This window comes from Vipera ursinii, assembly GCF_947247035.1.
Source record: "Vipera ursinii genome assembly, chromosome: 1".
NCBI lineage: Eukaryota > Metazoa > Chordata > Lepidosauria > Squamata > Viperidae > Vipera > Vipera ursinii.
Window position 1 is genome coordinate 340,108,789 of NC_139512.1, and position 22,019 is coordinate 340,130,807.

At 38.4% G+C, this 22,019-nt stretch overlaps 1 protein-coding gene across 1 annotated transcript in view; it reads right to left on the reverse strand.

Moving 5' to 3' along the window:
- The window catches only part of TAF15 (TATA-box binding protein associated factor 15), a 33,121-nt gene extending 18,227 nt beyond the window's left edge, over positions 1 to 14,894 (reverse strand). Inside the window, exons 1-7 of the mRNA XM_083374463.1 lie at positions 14,756 to 14,894; positions 6,249 to 6,285; positions 4,777 to 4,828; positions 3,239 to 3,329; positions 3,042 to 3,153; positions 763 to 1,115; positions 89 to 197 (exon numbers count right to left, since the gene is read on the reverse strand). Of these exons, the coding sequence (XP_083230589.1) occupies positions 89 to 197; positions 763 to 1,115; positions 3,042 to 3,153; positions 3,239 to 3,329; positions 4,777 to 4,828; positions 6,249 to 6,285; positions 14,756 to 14,765 (764 nt within the window). The 5' untranslated portion in view covers positions 14,766 to 14,894. The remainder of the gene's footprint in view (positions 1 to 88; positions 198 to 762; positions 1,116 to 3,041; positions 3,154 to 3,238; positions 3,330 to 4,776; positions 4,829 to 6,248; positions 6,286 to 14,755) is intronic.
- Between the last annotated feature and the right edge of the window lie 7,125 nt (positions 14,895 to 22,019).

The following is a 22,019-nucleotide window of genomic DNA, read 5'->3' on the forward strand; positions in this document are numbered from 1 at the left end:
TTAAGAGCATTCTTCCAAGCAAGCAAGGAAAACATTGGACTAAACAGGTAACATAAACATTTTCCAGCTCCTAGATTAAATTATTTACCTCATGCCAGACACAGAATTTCTGTTATCAGAATCAAATCTGCTTCCAGCTCGTGGGCCCCCATAGCCTCGGTTATCGTCTCCAAATCTGGTTTTTTCACGACGATCATCTAAGGAATTTCAAAGCAGTTAGTAAGTGACTAACTTTAGTTTAGAATTACACACATTGAATAAATTATACAATGAAGATGAAAAGGTTAGAACTCCCATTCAGTCAAAATTTCTTAATATTTTAAATGAATGTCCTGAAATACTTGTAGAGGGAGAGAAATACTTATTTGGCTTTGGATGTTACGTATGTGCCACAGCAGGCAAGATCATAGAATAGGCATTTTGGCCTACATGAAAATAAAAAGTTCATGCTATTATACCGCTAATGTAAACAAAATAACCCACCAAGAACAGGAACTAATTTAATTTAATTAATTCTTATCATAATACCTGCTTTAAAAATCAACTGGAAGGAAACAATTCAGCAGAACTGTCAATATTATTTCATGTTATGCCCAAATCAGAGAAAAGATGATGCGGCAACAAGATGCAGTTGACCCATATCTGTTTAAGTTACATACTCTTTGCAACCTCTTGGGTACTAAAATCCTCGAGTTTCTAAAAGGTTTGCCACAATACTTTGTTTTGTAAAATGTTTCTGTCTGGACGTCATGTACTGCCTACCTGGCATGCTGTGCCCATAGCTTTCCTTCTGTTGTGTCTGGTATGACTGCTGGTTCTGACCATAGGAGCCTTGTTGCTGGCTGTAGTTTGGCTTCTGGTTGTAGGAGCTTTGTTGCTGCTCATAGCTCTGCTGAGGTTGCTGGTCATATGAGCCTCGATTTTGGCTGTATCCTGATTGCTGGTCATATGAGCTTTGCTGTCCCTGCTGGTTATAACTTGACTGTTGATCAAATGATCTTTGTGGTTGACTGTAACCTTGTTGTTGGTCATAGGATCCTGGCTGCTGGCTGTAGCTTGAAGACTGGTTGTATGAACCTGGTTGCCCGTAGGTGGATTTCTGGTCATAGGAAGACCTTACATTGAAGCAAACAAGAAATTAACTATACTCTTTTTTATTCAGAAGTGCATATAATGATACAAAGACAACTTTCTTGGTCTTATTCATTCAAAGCAACAAAGAATGTCAAAACCCTCAGATACAATCAAATAGAATAATAACGACAAATGTATGCCATCAAATTCAATTTCCTTCTCAGTACAGAAACCTGAACTAAAACATCCTTAACAAATCACCATTCAGCTTCTGCTTGGAGGCCCAGCAAAGGGGAGGTAAATATTTCACAGATGACTATGTAAGAATCTTTGCTCATAAGCTTACATGTGTTGCTGATGTCTATGAAATGCAACTCCTGAACTGGATCTTAAGTCAGACTTAACAATGCAAAGATTATAACTACAAAGTTATAGTTTCCGTTTTCTTCCTTCCAAAGTTCCTTGAAGTAATATACTGCATTATTCAGTTAGATTAGCCAAAGCTCCCTCTCAAAATACTGAGGTTGTGATTTGGGTAGAAAACAAAACAAAGGGAGAGGACACAGTTCCCCCAGATATTTTCTCTCCTCCCTAATCAAGTTTTGAAAATTATTGGTTAAAGCTAAAAAGAATATATAGTTTCAACTGATAATCCAATCAAGCAGAAAGTAAGAAGAATTAATATAATTCAGCACTCCACTAAAAAAACCCGAATGCTGTTGCTTTTGTTTAGACCAGTGATCCCTAACCTTTTGGATGATTGTATGCACAGAATCTAATCCTGCGAATACACAAATAAAGCTTTCCATGCTTGCTCGCTGCTTGCACAGCCCGGTTCCTAACAGGCAGCGACCTGGGGGTTGGAGATTCCTGGTTTAGACTACTTTCTATATAAAAACATTTCTAAGCAATTTAGAAAATATAAAAATGTTTGTAACACTGGAAGCAATTTATCAACTATGCTGGTCCCATGTTGTTCAGACTTTAAATAACACAGGTTATCAATAGAAGGGAACACAGTCTTACCTTGTCAAAATGTTTTAGGAAGGGTATATTATCAAACATTCATTCATATGATCTAGAAAATTCACTGTAGACAAATCAGCTTGTTCATATAGTGTTAAGAAAGCTAGAATTGTGAGCTACTGACAAGGAAAGTTCAGTAAGTCTGATTTTTCACTCAGAATTATCAGCAAATTCTGATCAACATGAAGATTGAAAATAATAACAACAACAATAATAAAATAAATAAAGTTGGAAGGGATCTTGGAGGTCATCTAGTCCAACCCCCTGCTCAGGCAGGAAACTCTATACCATTTCAGACAAATGGCTGTCCAGTCTTTTCTTAAAAACTTCCAATGTTGAGGCATTCACAGCTTCTGGAGGCAGGTTGTTCCACTGATTAATTGTTCTGTCAGAAAATTTCTTCTTAGTTTTAGGTTGCTTCTCTCTTTGGTTAGTTTCCATCCGTTGCTTCTTGTACTGCCTTCAGGCGCTTTGGATAATAGCCTGACTCCCTCTTCTTTGTGGCAACCCCTGAGATATTGGAATACTGCTATCATGTCACCCCTAGTCCTTCTCTTCATTAAACTAGACATACCCAATTCCAGCAATTGTGCCTTATATGTTTTAGCCTCCAGTCCCCTGATCATCTTTTTTGAGTCCCCTGATCATCTTTGTTCAAGCTCTTATTTTCCTTACACTGTTTTCCCCACTAATTTCTCAGACAAAAAAATTAAATGTAATAGTCATACCAACCAGAGGTAAAAGATATATTGGGTTATGTCTGCTCCAGCCACTATTATCTCCAACCTAACCCACAGAAATCAATCAATTGCTACATTTTTATTTAAAGTTTTATAAAAAATTAGTTTTGCAGTCATTATGGACATAGCAACATGAGTAATACCCTTTCCCCCCCCCTTTTTTTAACAATTAATGCAAAACAGAAAAACAAGATTCCTTACCTGCCTGACAAATCTTTCTGCTGTCCATGATTGCCATAAGATTCCTGGTTATACGGGCTCTGGTTCTGATTTTCATATCCGGCATATCCTTGTTGGCTACCTTGCCCATAACCTGAAGATCCAATAGGAAATGCTTTAGGTAAACTCTGCCCTTGAGTCATGCATATGTACAAAAATGTCAGCATGTTGAACCAAACCTGTCTGGGTCTGTCCATAGTTTCCTTGATAGCTTCCATAGCTTTGCGCATAAGATGAACTCTCTCCACTCTGGTCATAGCCAGGATAGCCCTGCAATGAATAAACAGGTAAAAAAGAATAATGCTGGGTTTATACGAGTCTAGTTACTTAAATTCAAAAAGTATTAACTTATGTAGTAAATGGCAATTAGATAAGCCAACATCTCTTAGTCTAGTGTGTTTCTGGGGAAACTGTTTTCCTTTTTTACCTTTAATTAATCTTTCCGTTTTGTAAAAAGAAAAATAAAAGCAAACCAACAAAATTACAGCTGTCAGAGCTTCTCATACACACATGTATATACACAATGTTTTACACAACAGTTCAATAAATTATTACAATGTTTATTACAATTGCACCTTAGAGGATTATTGTGAAGATTACTGAGGAAGCCAGTGTCATTATTTTTCTCAACTGCCTGTTTTATATGTGTTTGTTTGTTTTATTCAAGATATGAATACTACAAAATTAGTCCTCTGATATATGGCATGTGCAAGGTATGCAAGGACTAGAACTCCCAGTTTACGTCAAGTATATTGTCTCAAGATAACTGCAGGATGAAAAGAGATAGTGCACTAAACACATAAGCCACTCCAGCTATGTATTTCTGTGTTTATTGAGAAAGTATAGATCATTTTACAATACATTTTGATTTAACTCATTTTAATTTGCTGAATATGATGTGTGGAACACTGGTGGGTGCTGTTGAGAGAAGCAAAGAATGTATAGGCATGGAAAGATGTGGGTGGGCCAGAGAGACAGGCCAATGGAATATGTTGTGTTGACAAACTGATAATAGTAGATGAAAGAATGTGTTGGGAAGGCTGTGGAGGAAGATGGGATACTGTGTTGTGACAGTAGTAATAGGTAAAAGAAGGGAAGGAACTTGGAAAATTTGAGATGAACAGTCAGGTGAGGCTACACTAGCACATCAGCAGCAAGGTGGTCCCAGGAAGATCAGTAGGCAGTAGGTGGGAAATGCCATACTAAAATCTGTTCTTCTTCTGCCACCTATTTTCCCTACAACAATAACAGCAACAATCCTGTGAGATGGATTGGGCTGAGAGTGAGTGAATGGCCCAAAATCACAGCCAGCTTTCACTTTATGAATTAATGGCTTCAATAAATTAAGACACATATAATCAAAGCAATAGGAATCTACTGATAAGTAATCTTAGTGTGACTGTTTGTCATCTCAGATAATTTTTTAACCTTTCTCCCAAAATGTTCTCTCACTATTCCCCTACAGCAGGCATGTCAAACTGATGGTCTGTGAGCTGGATGCGTCACGCCGAAACCGTGCCCACCCCATTGCCGGCAATGGGGAAAAAGTCACGAGACGTCACATGATGTTGTGAGTTTGACATGCCTGCTCTACAAGGAAGCAAGATATTATTTACTGTGGCACAATCAAAGAAGCAAGTTGGAGAATACAATCATTATCTCGATCAAGAAAAATGTTTTGCATTTAAAGAAGCAATGATGCAACTGCTCAGCCTACCTGTGGCATATGTCCATAATTTTGATTTCCTTGATTTCCATACCCTGCATAGCTGGAAAAAAAGGTTAGGACGTTTAAAAGAAGTGCAATTACCACCCACTGGCAAAACAAGTATTTAAATAAAACAAAGTACTGTATGACATCTTTAACACAAAGTAAGTACTATCTTCAGTACATTGATACCCACCCACCCACATACATATATACAAAGAGAGAGGAGACAGAGAGAACATACATGTGAAAAAAGATAAAAATTGGGGAGGGGGAACTATTTCTATGCAGCAAGATCAGAAGGTCCAACCTTGCAAAGGAAAATTAATATGGGGTGACATGCAAAAGTAATCTACCATTATTTTATACATTTTTGAGTTTGGCAATACATAATTAAGTAGCTAAAATAATGGTGACATAAAGGATCCATTCTGTAACCAAAAAATTCAAGCCAGAATGTCAGTCACTCCTTTACTGTAATGGCCATACTGGGATTATATACAGGTAGACCTCAATGTATAACTGGTGCTTAGTGACCATTTGAAGTTATGACCTACCTAAAAATAAATTCTAATGGTTGCCGGGGTCACACTTGGCAACATTAGCCACATTTACAGCTGTTTTGCAGCATCCTACAATCATGTGATCATGTTTTACCAGTTTTGCTGAAAAGGGGCAGTCGCTTCCATTTTTTGACAAAACAGCACCCATAGTGAACCAGCTGGTTTACTTAACAACCACACATTTACTTAATGACCACATTTGTTTTATGACTGCTGTATTCACTTAGTGATTGCCACAAGAGTTTTATAAAATTGGGATAGTCACCACTATGACCATAATGGATAGGGTCTGTTTTAGTTGTAACTCAAGGACTATCCGTAGTATGTTTTCTGAATTTTGATATCTGCCTAGCCATTGTGGCCAAATACTTCCTCCAAAATGTACGCTCCATTGGGAAAGGTCCAAGAGACAGGTACTTCCCCTTTGGAAAAGTGTCTTCTAGGAAAAGTAGAACATTTTGAGTCCTCTTCTACACATAAGAGGAAATCTTGAATTGGTACGACTGGTATTTGTGCCAATTAGCATAAATTCTGATAGCACAGCCTTTGGGAACATTTTGGCACCTCAGTCAATTAACTTGTGGCACAGTAGCTACTCCAGAGGAATGGTAACCCGGAAAACACTCAGAGACAGACCAAGACTGTTTCAAAGAATTGGAAAGTAAAGTTGGTGATTGTATTTAAGTGCCTTGAATTGCATCAGGGAAGACAAAACAAGGAAACTAAAATGGCATGCACAGTTCATAGTATTTTACATATGGGATCTGAAGTAAAAATTTTCTCAAAACAAACAAGTACTTTGTGGTAAAAAGTCAAAAGAACATATATCATAGACTGGGGACACTGCACTATATTGAACGTACCTACCTCATTCCCATTCGACCATAACATCTTTGTATACAACATAAGGACACATACCTTTGCTGATCCCCAGAGTGGCTGAAACTTCCAGAATCTTAAAAATAAATAAATACATGTAAATAAATTGCAACTAAGCATGTAGTCAAACCACACATTTACATCTAAGAATTTTGAATTACTATAATTGTAAGCTGTGATGAAGCCTTTAAAACTTATTTTACAACTCTTAGGAAATACTTTATTCAGAGGAATTCCACATTCTGTTTTGCAGAATATTATGTTTAATTTCTTGTTACGTTTTTAGAAGTAGGGACTTTTACTTTTTAATCTTGAAATCTGTGCAAATGAAAGTAAATAGGAAAGGGTAATCCTGCTTGGAAAGCAGATCTTCATTTCTATAGATACAGAGGACTATCCCAAGGGCCCTGAAGATGTGGCTTTTTCAGGAGGCCTGGAGACTACAAATGAAGACAGGAGTTGATCAAGTGGTTGATTTGATTGTGTTGCTGCTACCATGGGGTTGGGATCAGATTCTATGTTGTGGATTTATAATGTTGTAACCCTCCTGTGAATTGAGCACCCATATAAATTTAATAAATAGACTGATTAAGAACATCAAAGAAAATATAGCATACACTTGATTAAAATTAACCAGGATGTGTGTTGATTTTAAATAGAGCAAATAATGTTTTAAGGTCCCCAAGACAGGAATCACAGACACTTGTACACCAAAAAGTGATAACTGTTTCAAAATAGCAAGCATTACAATAATCACTACTAAAAGCACAAAACATATCCCATCAGTTTCTGGTTCTATCCTGGGGAAAAGTACTCTATAAGTTGGTTTTATTGTGCAAACTATTAAATGATGTGAAATATACAAATTAGGGGGTGGGAATAGGTTGAAGAAGAGATCCTCCTCTCACTCTGGAGTAACAGTGTTAAATGAAGTAGAAAACCAACGAACTTATAACTGTGCATCCACTATAAAAAATGCTTAGTGCAGATAAGGGATAATTAGAAATGGCATTGAAAATAGAGGTCCCAATATTATAATAACCAATGGTGGGACCTCATCTGAAATATTGTATGCAGTCCTGGTTGCCATGACTCAAAAAGAATACAGCCAAGCTAGAGATGGTTCAATGGAGGCAAATTAAGATGATTAAGAGGCTGGAAGAGTTTAGCTATGAAAGCTTGTGACATTTGGGGTATTTTAGTCTAGAAAGGAGATCAATGAAAAGAGATTGAGGTGTATAAAATTACAGGTAATCCTTGACTTAACAACGATTCGTTTAGCAACCATTCAAAATTACTACCAAACTAAAAAAGGGTCATACATCCAGTTCTTGCACTTAAACTGCCACAGCTCCCTACGGTCACATGACCAAAATTTGGGTGCTTGGCAACCAGCATGTATTTATGAAAGTTGCAGCATCCCAGGGTCATACTATTTGAGACCTTCCCAGATAGCTTTGTACAAGCAAAGTCAATGGGAGAAACCAGATTCACTTAATAACTGCCATGATTCACTTAACTGTGGCAAAAAGGTTGTAAAATCAGGCATGACTCACTTTAATAACCATCTTGCTTAGCAATGGAAATTCTGGTCCCAATTGTGGTTGTAAGTCAAGGACTACATATATGCATGGCATGGACAAGGGACAGCTATTTAACCCTTACCAAAATATTTTAAACAAAGGTTACCTAACAAAATTAAATCCTGGAAGAATCAGGATAAAATAAATTATTTTTTTAAACACAATATATATCATTCAACTTTGGAATTTGCTTTCATGAGATGTGCTAGCTACCAGCTTGTCCTTAAAAACATCATTGAACAAATTCATGAAAGTCATGGGGATCAATGACTATTAGCTTTGATGGCAATGTCACTGTCTCTGAAGGCCATCTGCTGGGAGACTTGTCAGCTTCCCTGTACAGGTACTTGGCCACTGTGTGAACAGAATACTGAACTAGATGGTCTTGGGGTTTGAGAGCAGGGAACTGTTTCTGTGCCATAAGAAATGAGCCAAAGCGAAGGTGTTGCTCTAATATAATGAACATAATTTTTGTATGTGATTTTTTTAGAACATATTCTAAAGATCTTTAAGACTTCTTTTAAAATCAATATGGATGAACATCCAGTTAATCCAAAAGGATACACATAAGAATTTCAGTGTAACTGAATACAAACACATTTTAGTAATGACAGAAAGAACACACCATACAAGGCCAAAGTTCAAAATATTTGATAATTGATTAACTGAGGATTTTTTTTTATTTTCCAGTCAGTAACTGGGGATGGATTAGTACTTGGATCAAGTGTGATTTTTAGACACAGTGAATGAGGTATGCTGCATCCATTACTATAAATAGTTCCTCTGGGATACTACTTGGTACTTAAAACTAGTCAGTCACCACCAACACAATCAACTGTATATATCACACAAGTGAATTCTGTGTAATGGGATCTGGTTATGTGGAAACCTGTACTTTATTTCTAAGACCAATATTAGTTTTACCCAACTCCCACAGTAAATTTACTTTATTTCAAAGCCTGACAATAAAGCATGCTATGATCATGTGGAAGGGGCCACATACATATATGCATGCTGCAGATGCTTACTTTCATTCCTTAATCTCTTCTGCAATTAGCATCAAAAGCATTTTTCTTACATTATGTAAATTCTTATAATAAATTTAAAAGACAATAAGTTTAAATACACCCAAATCAGAGGACTGACGCAATTGTAGAACAGCAAGATTTGCAATGGTAGCTTTACTCACATATGAAAGCCACTACTTAAGCTTGTTGTTGTTAGTTGCGAAGTCGTGTCCGACCTATCGCCACCCTATGGACAATGTTCCTCCAGGCCTTTCTGTCCTCTACCATCTTCTGGAGTCCATTTAAGCTCACACCTACTGCTTCAGTGACTCCATCCAGCCATCTCATTCTCTGTCGTCCCCTTCTTCTATTGCCCTCAATCTTTCCCAGCATTAGGCTCTTCTCCAGTGAGTCCTTCCTTCTCATTAGGTGGCCAAAGTATTTGAGTTTTAGCTTCAGGATCTGGCCTTCTAAAGAGCAGTCAGGGTTGATCTCCTCTAAGACTGACCGGTTTGATCGCCTTGCAGTCCAAGGGACTCGCAGGAGTCTTCTCCAGCACCATAGTTCAAAGGCTTCAATTCTTTGGCGCTCAGCCTTTCTTATGGTCCAGCTTTCACTGCCATACATTGCAACTGGGAAGACCATAGCCTTGACTATATGCACTTTTGTTGACAGGGTGATGTCTCTGCTTTTTAGTGTGCTGTCTAGATTTGCCATGGCTTTCCTCCCCAGGAGCAAGCGTCTTTTAATTTCTTGGCTACAGTCCCCATCTGCAGTGATCTTGGAGCCCAGGAAAATAAAATCTGTCACTACCTCCATTTCTTCCCCATCTATTTGCCAGGAATTGAGAGGGCCAGATGCCATGATCTTGGTTTTCTTAATGTTTAGTTTCAACCCAGGTTTTGCACTCTCCTTCTTCACTCGCAACAAGTGGCTCTTTAGTTCCTCTTCACTTTCTGCCATTAGAGTGGTATCATCTGCATATCTTAGGTTGTTGATGTTTCTTCCAGCAATCTTAATTCCAACTTTTGATTCATCTAGCCCTGCCTTTCTCATGATGTGCTCTGCATATAAGTTAAATAGGCAAGGCGACAGTATACAGCCTTGCCGGACTCCTTTCCCAATTTTGAACCAATCAGTGGTTCCGTGTCCAGTTCTCACTGTTGCTTCTTGGCCTGCATATAGGTTTCTCAAGAGACAAATAAGATGGTCTGGTACTCCCATCTCTTTAAGGACTTGCCACAGTTTGTTATGATCCACACAATCAAAGGTTTTAGCATAGTCAATGAAGCAGAAGTAGATGTTTTTCCGGAACTCTCTAGCTTTCTCCATGATCCAGCGTATGTTAGCAATTTGATCTCTAGTTCCTCTGCCTCTTCGAAATCCTGCCTGTACTTCTGGTAGTTCTCGATCCACATACTGCTGGAGTCTAGCTTGTAGAATTTTAAGCATAACTTTACTAGTATGAGAAATGAGTGCAATGGTGCGATAGTTTGAACATTCTTTGGCACTGCCTTTCTTTGGAATTGGAATCTAAACTGATCTTTTCCAATCCTGTGGCCACTGTTGAGTTTGCCAAATTTGCTGGCAAATTGAGTGTAGCACTTTTACTGCATCGTCTTTTAAGATTTTGAATAGCTCAGCTGGAATACTGTCACCTCCACTAGCTTTGTTGTTGCTCAGCTTTTCTAAGGCCCACTTCACTTCACATTCTAGGATGTCTGGCTCGAGCTCAGTGACCACCTCATTGTGATTATCAGGGACATTAAGCTCATTCTTGTATAGTTCTTCTGTGTAATTTTGCCACCTCTTCTTAATGTCTTCTGCCTCTGTTAGGTCCCTGCCATTTTGGTCCTTTATCATGCCCATTTTTGCATGAAACGTTCCCTTCATCTCTCCAATTTTCTTGAAAAGATCTCTGGTCCTCCCTATTCTATTGTTTTTTTCTATTTCTTTGCATTGTTCATTTAAGAAGGCATTCTTATCTCTTCTAGCTATTCTTTGGAATTCTGCATTTAATTGGGCATATCTTTCTTTTTCTCCCTTGCCTTTCGCTTCCCTCCTTTCCTCAGCTATTTGCAAAGCTTCCTCAGACAGCCATTTTACTTTCTTGCATTTCTTTTTCTTTGGGATGGTTTTGGTTGCTACCTGTTGTACAATGTTGCGAACCTCTGTCCATAGTTCTTCAGGCACTCTGTCTATCAGATCTAATTCCTTAAATCTATTTGTCACCTCTACTGTATATTCAACAGGGATATGATTTAATTCATACCTGACTGGCCTAGTGCTTTTCCCTACTTTAATTTAAGCCTAAACTTTGCAACAAGAAGCTCATGGTCTGAGCCACAGTCAGCTCCTGTTCTTGTTTTTACTGACTGTATAGAGCTTCTCCATCTTTGGCTGCAGAGCATATAGTCAATCTGATTTCTGTGTTGACCGTCTGGTGATGTCCATGTGTAAAGCCGTCTCTTGGGTTGTTGGAAAAGAGTGTTTGCTATGACCATCGTATTCTCTTGACAAAATTCTATCAGCCTGTGCCCTGCTTCATTTTGTACTCCAAGGCCAAACTTACCTGTTATTCCAGTTATCTTTTGGCTTCCTACTTTAGCATTCCAATCTCCCATGATGATAAGGACATCATTTTTGGGTGTTAGTTCTATAAGGTGCTGTAGGGCTTCATAGAACTGGTCAATTTCATCCTCTTCAGCACTGGTGGTTGGGGCATAGACTTGGACTACTGTGATATTGAATGGTTTGCCTTGGATTCGAACTGAGATCATTCTGTCATTTTGAGGGTTGTATACCAGTATTGCTTTTCCTACTTTTTTATTGACTATGAAGGCTACTCCATTTCCTCTGAGGGATTCTTGCCCGCAGTAGTATACCTGATGGTCATCTGAATTAAATTCACCCATTCCTGTCCATTTTAGTTCGCTGATACCTAAGATGTCGATGTTTAGTCTTGTCATCTCTTGTTTGATCACGTCTAGCTTTCCTTGATTCATGGATCTTACATTCCAGGTTCCTATGGAGAAAGAATCTTTACAGCATCGGACTTTCCTTTCACGACCAGACATATCCACAGCTGAGCGTCCTTTCGGCTTTGGCCCAGTCGCTTCATTCTTTCTGGCGCTACTAGCAGTAGCCCTCTGCTCTTCCCCAGTAGCATATTGGACGCCTTCCGACCTGAGGGGCTCATCTTCCAGCGTCATATCGTTTTGCCTTTTGGTACTGTCCATAGGGTTTTCATGGCAAAGATACTGGAGTGGTTTGCCATTTCCTTCTCCAGTGGATCACGTTTTGTCAGAACTCTCTGCTATGACCTTTCCGTCTTGAGTGGCCCTGCACGGCATAGCTCATAGCTTCATTGAATTACGCAAGCCCCTTTGCCACGACAAGGCAGTAATCCATGAAGGGGTTACTTAAGCTATCAAAGCATAAAAAACACAGCCATAATAGAAAATGTAGTTCATTAGCCACCAAAATGTGAGATAAACTTGGACACTTTACCTTTAGCTGGTGATCTCAACTACAATTCAAAAAACAGCAAGTAAGCTAAGGATTCTTTAAATGAAATGTGATGGAAGGCAAACCAAAGAAAAGAAAGAACAAAAATGGGCAAAAAACACACCCCCTGACCTGCAGAAGATAATTGGTCACAAGTATACCGGTTTCTTTAAAAAGAAAGTTGCCTCAAAGTTTTTTGCTAATTTTAACTCCCTAAATGTGGAGCTTTTATCAGATAAAGATAGGCTTAGGCATTAGTTAACATGACCTCTCGCCTTTATTATGTGAATCTTTTTATTATCAGAAAGGTTCATGCTATTCCTGAAAATACACATATAAAATACATATGTAAGAGGGTCTTTTATTTTATACTAATAAAGTAGTATGCCTTAAAACGCTATCTTGAAGATTGCCTTGGCAAAAATTTGCCCTCTGATCATTAAAATCTGTCTATAAATCCTTTTTGAGGACTTCGAAGATTTTTCAGATATGGCAAAACAGGCCTTACTCTCAAACCTTGGAAACCTTTTTCTTCATGGTCAAGAAGTGTAGTGCTTAACGCAGGGGTCTCCAACTCCCGGTCTGTGGACCAGTACCAGGCCACGGCATGCCAGCAACCAGTCCGCACAAACAAGCAAAGCCCCATTTGTGGGACGCAGGCAGCACACAAAACCGTGCACCCTCCGGCCTGCAGAAAAACCTCTCTCCACAGAATCAGTCCCTGGTGCCCAAAAGGTTGGGGACCTCTGGCTTAACATACTGAACAGGGAACAGGAGATCCAGGGTCTGCTGGGTTATGAAAGGAGATAGGACAATTTGGAGCTAAGTTTTATCTGTCAATCCGCAAGGCTATTATTGAGCAAAATTTCAGGATGTAGTATTCACACACACTTGTTTCAGGAGGAAGATGAGAAGTCCCCCTTATAAATTGGTCTAGTAAATAATCTCCTCTCTATTCGTTACAATCTCTTTGTGTCACTTGCAAACTGTGGATAACCTTATAGAATAGCTCATACTGGGAGCCTGCTAGTTGTACTTTGTTACATTTATCACAAAACACCCCGTTAACCTGAGATTTTTCCTTACTACTTTAGCTTACATATCTGGGATTGGGGAAAGAGGCATATAGATGTCATCTTAATAACTACAGTGCACCTGTACATAGTTCATTATCTAGGAATGCTTATACGGCCCACATAGGGCTGAGAAGTACTCTTTTAAAGTAATGCTGACATTTCTTTGGGAATTATATCTATTTCCCATTTAATTTTTTTATTATTAAAAAGAAACTAAAACAAAAATAAAATGAAAAATAGCTTGGCAAACTTGTGGTTTCTATGCTTCACATGCTTACACTTGTAACCCTCTGCATTTTCCCATACTGTACCCTTACATTCAAAGTATTTTTTTTACCTTTTTCTACCATTTTTCTTACCAGCCCCGCCCCCCCCAACATTGTAAAGGACATTTTTTTTCTAAGACTACTAATATTCATATCCTACAAAATTACACTTTCCATAGAGCTTGACAGGGTAGTTCTTTCATTTTTATTAACTGTATAATAAAAGAAGTACCTTCACAGCAACTCTATAAGGTATATTAAGCTAAGAAAACAACTGGCCCAAGAGTGCCTGAAAACTTCATGAATTAACTTATTGAATTAGTTCTTTCCATCCTATATTAACTACAGCACACTATTTTTTTAAGAGAAAGTACAATAACTAAATACAAAGCCTTCAGGTGAACAGTGTATTATTTGCGAGGTCTGGTGAGGGTGAAGAGGCACACAGAATTGAAGGCTTATTTCATTGGTGTCCTGGCCTGCGAGTTTCCCAGCCATGTCAGATTGGTCTCTGTAGGTCAGGGGTCTTCAAACTTGGCCCTTTTATGACTTGTGGACTTCAAGTCACAGAATTCCTCAGCCAGCTTTGCTGGCTGAGGAATTCTGGGACTTGAAGTCCACAAGTCATAAAAGGGCCAAGTTTGAAGACCCCTGCTGTAGGTTAATGGAGCAGGTAAGATTTTGGTCTGGCCCAGAGAGGCTTTTTCGTATTCTTAAAACTGAGTTATCTTACCACTTGTGTTAATTTACTTGGAAAATAAAAGAGTACACAGCATTCTTTTGCAAATTTAATACACGGGCACGGGTTCAAGTTCGGAGGGAAAAGGAAGGACGAACAATACAAAAAAATGAGTCGGCCACTGATCAAGCCTAACTTAACACCGAGAAGACCTGGACGGAGATGACAAGGCTGAGGGAGGGATAGTGGTGGACCGCGAGCACAGGCGCACTAGCCTCTAAGATGGCGACGGCCAGAACGGTCCCGCTAGGGCTCTCCCGCCTCCTGCATACACCACGCCCTCTCCCGCCTCTTTTCAGCCCCTCTAGTGACAGGCCTCTTTTCCTCTTTCGCCCAACAAGGGGAGAAGGGGGAGGAAATAAACCTACCCGACGCCATCCCGGTCACCAACCCCAACGGGCAAACCAGCAGCGGGGAAAAGCAAAAAGCCCCCCAAGCGACACACTGTATCTACCGCCTCCTCTGCCAGCAGGCTGACTGACTCTGGCGGCAGTAGCGGAGTCGACGCCGCCGTCGCTTCGACTGCGGAGCGACGCAGCCAATCAGAGCAGGCGGAATATACCACTTTGAACAGTGCCTGCAGAAAGAAAGGGGGGAAGTAAAGTAGGAAATTGGAATTCATCCGACTAATTTGCGGGATGCGGGAAGAGAAAAGTACGGTAATACCGGCAGTAGAAAGAGTCCCTGTTCCCAAATGGGCTGTACCACTGTGACCATTAAAGAGGAGCGTGAGGACATCTGGCTATAAAGAAATATCCTATCGTAGCCTAAATAATTCTTTCAGGCAAAATGAATTCATTTATTTATTACATTTATATCATGCCTTTCCTCCAAATAATTTAACGTAATAAACAAGGCTCTGTCCGCCGAATACTGATCCTCACAATAACTGAGGGATCGTTTGGGGTAGGCAACCTTGGCTCTTTTATGACTCAGGAATTCTGGGAGTTGAAGTCCACGAGTCATAAAAGAGCCAAGGTTGCCTAGCCCTGCTCTGTCGCAAAACCTTAAGATGTGTGGATTGTAAATCCCAGAATTCCCTAGCAGTGTTCACCTTGTTCCTGCCCCGTTTTTTTACCATTACTTATAATTTTATTGCTATACATATAGTTGTTTTTTATTGGTTTTAACTTTGTAAGACGCCCAGAATTGCAAATAAATTTAATAAATAATAATCATTTCAGGTGCTTAGGAGGGAGATGAGGGTGATATACTTTTCCAGATTTTGCAGGAAAATTCATGGGATTCCTACCCAGAAGCTTTAGTTACAAAATCCAAGATTTTATTATGTAAAGAACTTGGGATTCAAGATGAAAGCTGTTTTTAAAACTATTTATTTATGCAATTTATATGGCTTCACCTGGTAACTCTGAGCATCTAACAATAGCAACACCACCATAAAAATATAAGATATTTAGATCATATAAGATTGTATTTTTCCTTTTCATCTAGTTTCAAGAAAACTTATTGGTCTCTGAATCAGTGCCTGGACCCATAAATAAGATATATAAAGATTAAGAAATAAAAGTGGTGCATTGTGATTTGCAATATCTTCCCTGGGCAGAGTTCAACAAGAAGTTGCCTGAAGTTTCTAGTATGATTACAACTCTTTGATTCTTGCCAAACTTTCTTACATTTCTTTATTTAAATACAGATTTTATTAAGTTTAATTATGAGATGAAAACAGAAAAAAGTGGAAAAGTAAGAGAAAAAGAAAAATACAAAGATAGGGAAATGACTTCCAACTTTTTTCAGTGCAGTAAAATAGAAAAGAATTACAACCTCAACCTCTTCCTTTACATTGCACAATATTTCAAGCTATTTGTACATATAACAAAACCAGTCTAATTATCAAAATCTAAAATCAAAGTTTTATTTTCAAGAGTTTTGAGGAAAAGTCCAGAAGCAATTTCCAAACAGAAACAAAGATAATTCTCTTTGGCAATGGTGGGATTCAAATATGTGAACAATCGGTTTTCTGTGTTGATGCCGCTTCCGGAAGTCCATTCTGGGCCTGGGTAACAAAAAATTAGCTACCAGTTCTGTTGAAGTGGTGCAAACCAGCTGAATCCCACCACTGCTCTTTGGTTAAAACAGTTTTGCCATCTCTTTACCATCCACTATTTCATAATGGGAATTAGTGTGTGTGTGTGTGTGTGTCGTTCCATCTTTGTGCATATAATATTCTCACTACTGGCAAAATTTATGATAACAAAGCCACAAATTTTCTTTAAAAGTTTTAGTCCTTCAAATCTAAAAGAAAAACATCTGGTTTCAATTTTATATTTAAGAATCTTCTAAAGTAAATATCTGGTCCCAGTATTTCTTTATCATAAGTCCACCAGAGATGATAAATGTAAATATACCCTTGGAATTGCAGTTGCATTTCCATCATACATTTAAAACTCCTTTATATATTTTTGACAATGCCTATGAAACATCATAAAAATTTTCTTTAAAATTATAATTCAATGCAATTTATAATCACTTAGTCCACATATTAAAACTTTCCAATGATAGAAGTAAATGAAAGGTCTTCAAAAAATTTAATATTGAAAGAGAAATTTAAAACTGAATATGCTGCAGTGGAAATTTACTAGGTGAATGGAGATGAGAACCAGGAAAGGAGAACACAAAGAAAGGATGCTAAGTGAAACACGTAGGCAAAAATTAGTTGGGCCTTAAGAGTAGGAAAGGAAGAAGACAAGCTATCAATACATCTGTAAGAGAAGATAAGTAGCAAAACAGGAAAGAAACTATTTTTTCTAAAAGGTCATAAAAAGGGGGCTAGAACTCAAGCAACTGCGCATGTGCAATTAGTTGATTAATATTAACTGACACACCTTGCATAAATTATCTCTTAATTTTAATCTACATGGGATGTATGATTTAGTATGTAGCAGGAAATATGTAGGAGGTGGTCGGAAAGAGTGTAACCTCATAGTACCTCAGCCAATGGGGAAAGAGGAGGGATGTGCAGCCGGGGCCAGGGATATATAAAAATGGGAATATTTTGGGTTGAAACTTTGGAGAGAACCAAGTTTTGATAGCTTCTCTCCCCGCTTATTGCAATAAACGAAACAAAAGGCCTTCACTGTGTCTTGGCTGGTTATTGGTCAGGCGAGCTGGTCTCTGGTCATGAAGGAAAGTGGCCAGGAGCGCATAACACCAACATTTCTGATAGTTAAAAAAAAACTCTGGTTTTGCACACTAATCAATTATATCTGCTTATTTTGACTGTTTTGCATTTTTTACCCTTGCTAAATGGCTGAGAGTTATGGATCGATGGTTGACAGTTACCTCTAATTTATTTACTCTTGTGATAATCATAAGAATATTAGACCTATTATGTCCATAGTGGGCAAAAGGGTTTCAGACATGAGATTTTACAGGTGGTCCTCAACCTAAGATCATAACTGAGCCCAGAATTGTAGTTGTAAGTCATTGCAGTCATAAGTTGAGGCATCATCTGATTAGACCTGATTTTTCATCATTTTTGTGATGGTCGTTAAGTGAGGTCTGTGGTCATTAAACAAATCAATTTTCTCCAATGAGCATTTTTTGCTGAAAACTGAAAGTAAATGCCAGAAACAGGCAAAATCACAGTCATGTGACTGCAATATAGCCTTGGTGGAGCAGTGGGCTAATGCCTCCTTAAGTAACACCAGCTGCCTGCAATTAGTGCAGGTTCGCATCCCACCAGGCTCAAGGTTGACTCAGCCTTCCATCCTTCCGAGGTAGGTAAAATGAGGACCCAGATTGTTGGGGGCAATAAGCTGACTTTGTAATAATGCCGCTTGGGGGTGTGTGTGAAAGCCCTAATAAGCAGGCATATACATAGAATGAAGGCTACTGCTAAGCTTGTAAGCCGCCCTGAGTCTTCGGAGAAGGGCGGGATATAAATGGAATTAAAATAAAAAAAATGCTACAAACAGCTATAAAGGTCAGCCAGATACCAAGCGCCCCACATGCAATCATGTGATGGGGGGGAGGCAGCCGTTGTAACTTCAAAAACAGGCTGTAAATAGATTTAGGGGGGATAGTTGTAACTGTGAATGGACATTAAGACATATGGTAGGTTGAGGACTGAGATATGGCTGAGATCGAGAGGGGCAAAGAGAAAAAATGCCATATTAAAATACTGTTATAACTGAACTCCTCATCCTCTACCATCTTTATAAAAATGCCTTTGAGCATCACATGGGCTCGCTAGACAAGCTTAGAATATAAAATGATGGATGATTCATCTGCCCTGAAAAAAAATAACAGTAATCAGTAGAATTATGGAAGGGAATTTGACTGATTATCCTAAATCATTATTTTATTCCTGGATGTAGATGACCAAGCTGAGCCCTAGCGTGGGGTCAAACACATCATTAGTTTGGAGTATTTACGTGCCAGTAACAGGCCTAAGTCCAGCCCCCCCCCTCTTGAAGTCCACTGACTCTTATCTGGCACAAATTTGCCTTGACCATTAGTAGTTCAGAGTTTTGTGAATAGGTAGCATGAAGTAAACTTATAGTGCTTTGGAACTCTATCCTGGCTACTGATTTCTTGCACCTGACACTGGCTGTACCCATGTGGCAGCCATTTTCTGAACTGGCACTGTTAGCTGTAAATGTCAGCACCAAAACCATTAACCAAAGAGGTCCCTCCTCTGCTGCTGCCATCAGCACCCTTCTTATTCCCTCTTATGAGAGGGAGGCCACAATCGACTTCCAAAATTCCCAAAATGCCTCTTACTGCTGCCTAAAGAAGGTCCAATCAGGAGTGCTCCAGAAATTACAGAACAGCCTAAATGTTCAAGTTTGAAAAGAAGACATGTTCCAACAAAGAAAGAAATGCCAGTTGGGAGAAAAACAAATTTAAGCTGGGGCGTAGCTACTCTCTTTGTCAGCAGACTATTCTAGATCAGTAGTCCAAGAGACAGTGAAAGTTGGTGCTAAGTCAGGAGCTGCCACTGGAGAAAGTAAAATTGTAAGTACAATTTTATTCAAAATTAAATGATAAATAGCTGATATAATCAAAATCAGATGAATTAATCTGACCTAAAAGACGGTAAAATGTTTTCTCAAAATGCAGTGGGACCCCTTTTTTCCCCTCTGTGAGTGGCATTTTCTTCTTTCTGTTTTTGAAACAAAAGTCCTCACAGCTATGATGACTCACATTCTATCAGGACAAGAAGATCCTGCAATAAAATGTGGGTGTGTATCCTAGAGTCATTCAGGATCCCAATGAAAAAGATTAAATGAATATTTTTGTCTAAAATAATATTTTTAGTTAGATGTCCTTTTCTCAGATTTCTTTTGTATATTATCTCTTTTTTAATCTAAATTCAATGAATATTTTTCTAGCCAATATGTTTTTATTTTCCGATGTTCAACGTGCCATGACTATTGAACCCTTTCAAATGCTAGAAGCATTTTATTTATTGGTGGAGGCACAATTACAATACTACACTGTTGTAGACTTTGGATTATACTACTATAAATTTAAGGTTGCCCTAGTAAGCTATTTGAGGACATGATTAAATTATTTTCTCCAGGATAAATTTATTCACTTGGTTGATTCAGGCTGGTTAAGAAAGTACAAGATCAGGATTCTAAGTGACAGTAGTTTGAGTCTTGGAATAAGACATGGCAGAAACAAGGTTTGAAGACATGAACAAGTATAATGAATTGAAGTAGTGTAAAGATATTTAATTAGATGTCCTTTTCTCAGATTTCATGTGTTACTTCTTACTTTTTCAATGTAAAATCAATTTAATGTAAATTTAATTCAAATTCTGAATAGTGGTAAGTTCTAAATTTGAATAAGAGTGTATGCAGAACCAAAGAGCCACTTCCGAAGTTCAAGAATTGTATGTGATATGTGTATTCATCTTAAAGCAATTTAATGCATCGTGTGAACTTCAGTACGTTCAGTACGAAGTGTAATTCCATCCTGTGATGTTCTCTACAAATTTATGGAACTCTAAATGATAACTATCTGGAAAACAGGAATAAATAGGTAATCAGGTCAACATGTAAATTTGCCTTGCATTTTTTTAAAGTTTCACTGTTTTTAAAACTTTAGATCCAACCAAAGAAAATGGCTTCAAATGGAGTATCTATGATGATTCTGTTCTTTATCTCCATCTCTGTTATCAACATTTCTCACTCTCAGAGCCCACAAGCCTTTCAAAGGAAACATATGACATTTCTGGATAACATAGACCACAACAGATGCAACAGTGAGATGCAAAATAGAAGGATTGCTTTGACTAGGAATGGATGCAAACGGCTGAACACATTCATCCATGCCCCTGAGAAGCTTATTGACCACACCTGTGTGACAGGGAAACCATACATGATCCAAAATTTGGAATATAAGAAGAGTATCATGAAATTTCGTGTGACAAGTTGCAGACTTTCTCAGGAATATGGAAAAGATTGCAAATACAAGGCAGAAGACAGCAGGTGGAAATATATTGTGGTTTCGTGCAATCAAAATGACCGTCCAGTCCATCTGGCAGGGATACTCACCTGGTAAAGCAAGAAGATGAACAGATTTGCTTCTCAAGAAGTCACTTTGTTTTATGAGTACATAATGCAATTTTTCTGTAGATGCTAGGGACAAAACCTTTTTCTGTTGTGCCAATATTTTTTTAAGCCCTCTGATTTAATTTTGGTGTCTTGAAAGAAAACTAGATTGAGTTTATTTTTTTCTAAAATTCTACATATCAAGCAGATGCTGAAAAATATAGGGCCAGGACCTGTTTTGCTTGTCCTTTAGAAGTGTACCTCCATCCCTTATAAACAGCTGGGGTATAAAATTGTCTTTAAACACTCTGAAAGAGAATCTCAGAAATATAACTCAACTGCAGGGATGATTCTCTTTTCTAGTAATTGCAAGACAGTTGGGGAAATGAAACAGCTTCCCAGAGTGAGTTTGTGCTGGTTTTGTTCCCTGTCTGAAACTAATTCTGGTGCAGAATTCAATTAGATACTTCTAATTACCTACCAAGTCAACTAAGTTTCTACACTCAGACCCAAGCGCTGCACAATGGAGTGAGCTCCTGTCCTTGCCCAAGTACTGCTCACCTAACAGTTTGACAGCACACAAATGTGAGAAGATAAATAGGTACCACTTTGATGGGAAGGTAACAGCATTCTGTGCACCTCCATGTATAATCGTGCTGGCCACATCACCATGGAAATGTCTTTGGACAACGCTGGCTCCCTCGCTTAGAAACGGAGATAAGCACCATCCCCTAAAGTCTTCTGTTGTGAATGCCTTTCCTAATTTGCAATATTTAGTCTATAAAAGTTATTGTTGCAGTTTTCATATCATGTAGAAAATAGTTAGAATATAATTTGTAACTCTTGCACAGCTCAATAATATAAATGTCTATAGGTTCTGTAAATAATTTTTATGTCTATTTCTGTTCTTCGGCATTTTTAAAAACCGAACATTTTCAACATATTTGACACAGTTCAAGAGATTGAATAACCATAGCTCATGCCATTTCTAAAGAAATATAACATCTTTTTATATCCAATGGCTCTTAGAAAAGCTGAGAATCACTGGAAGCTTTGGCTCTGCTTAGATGTATATGCAGTTGCAATCTGCCTTATACACAACCAATAAATT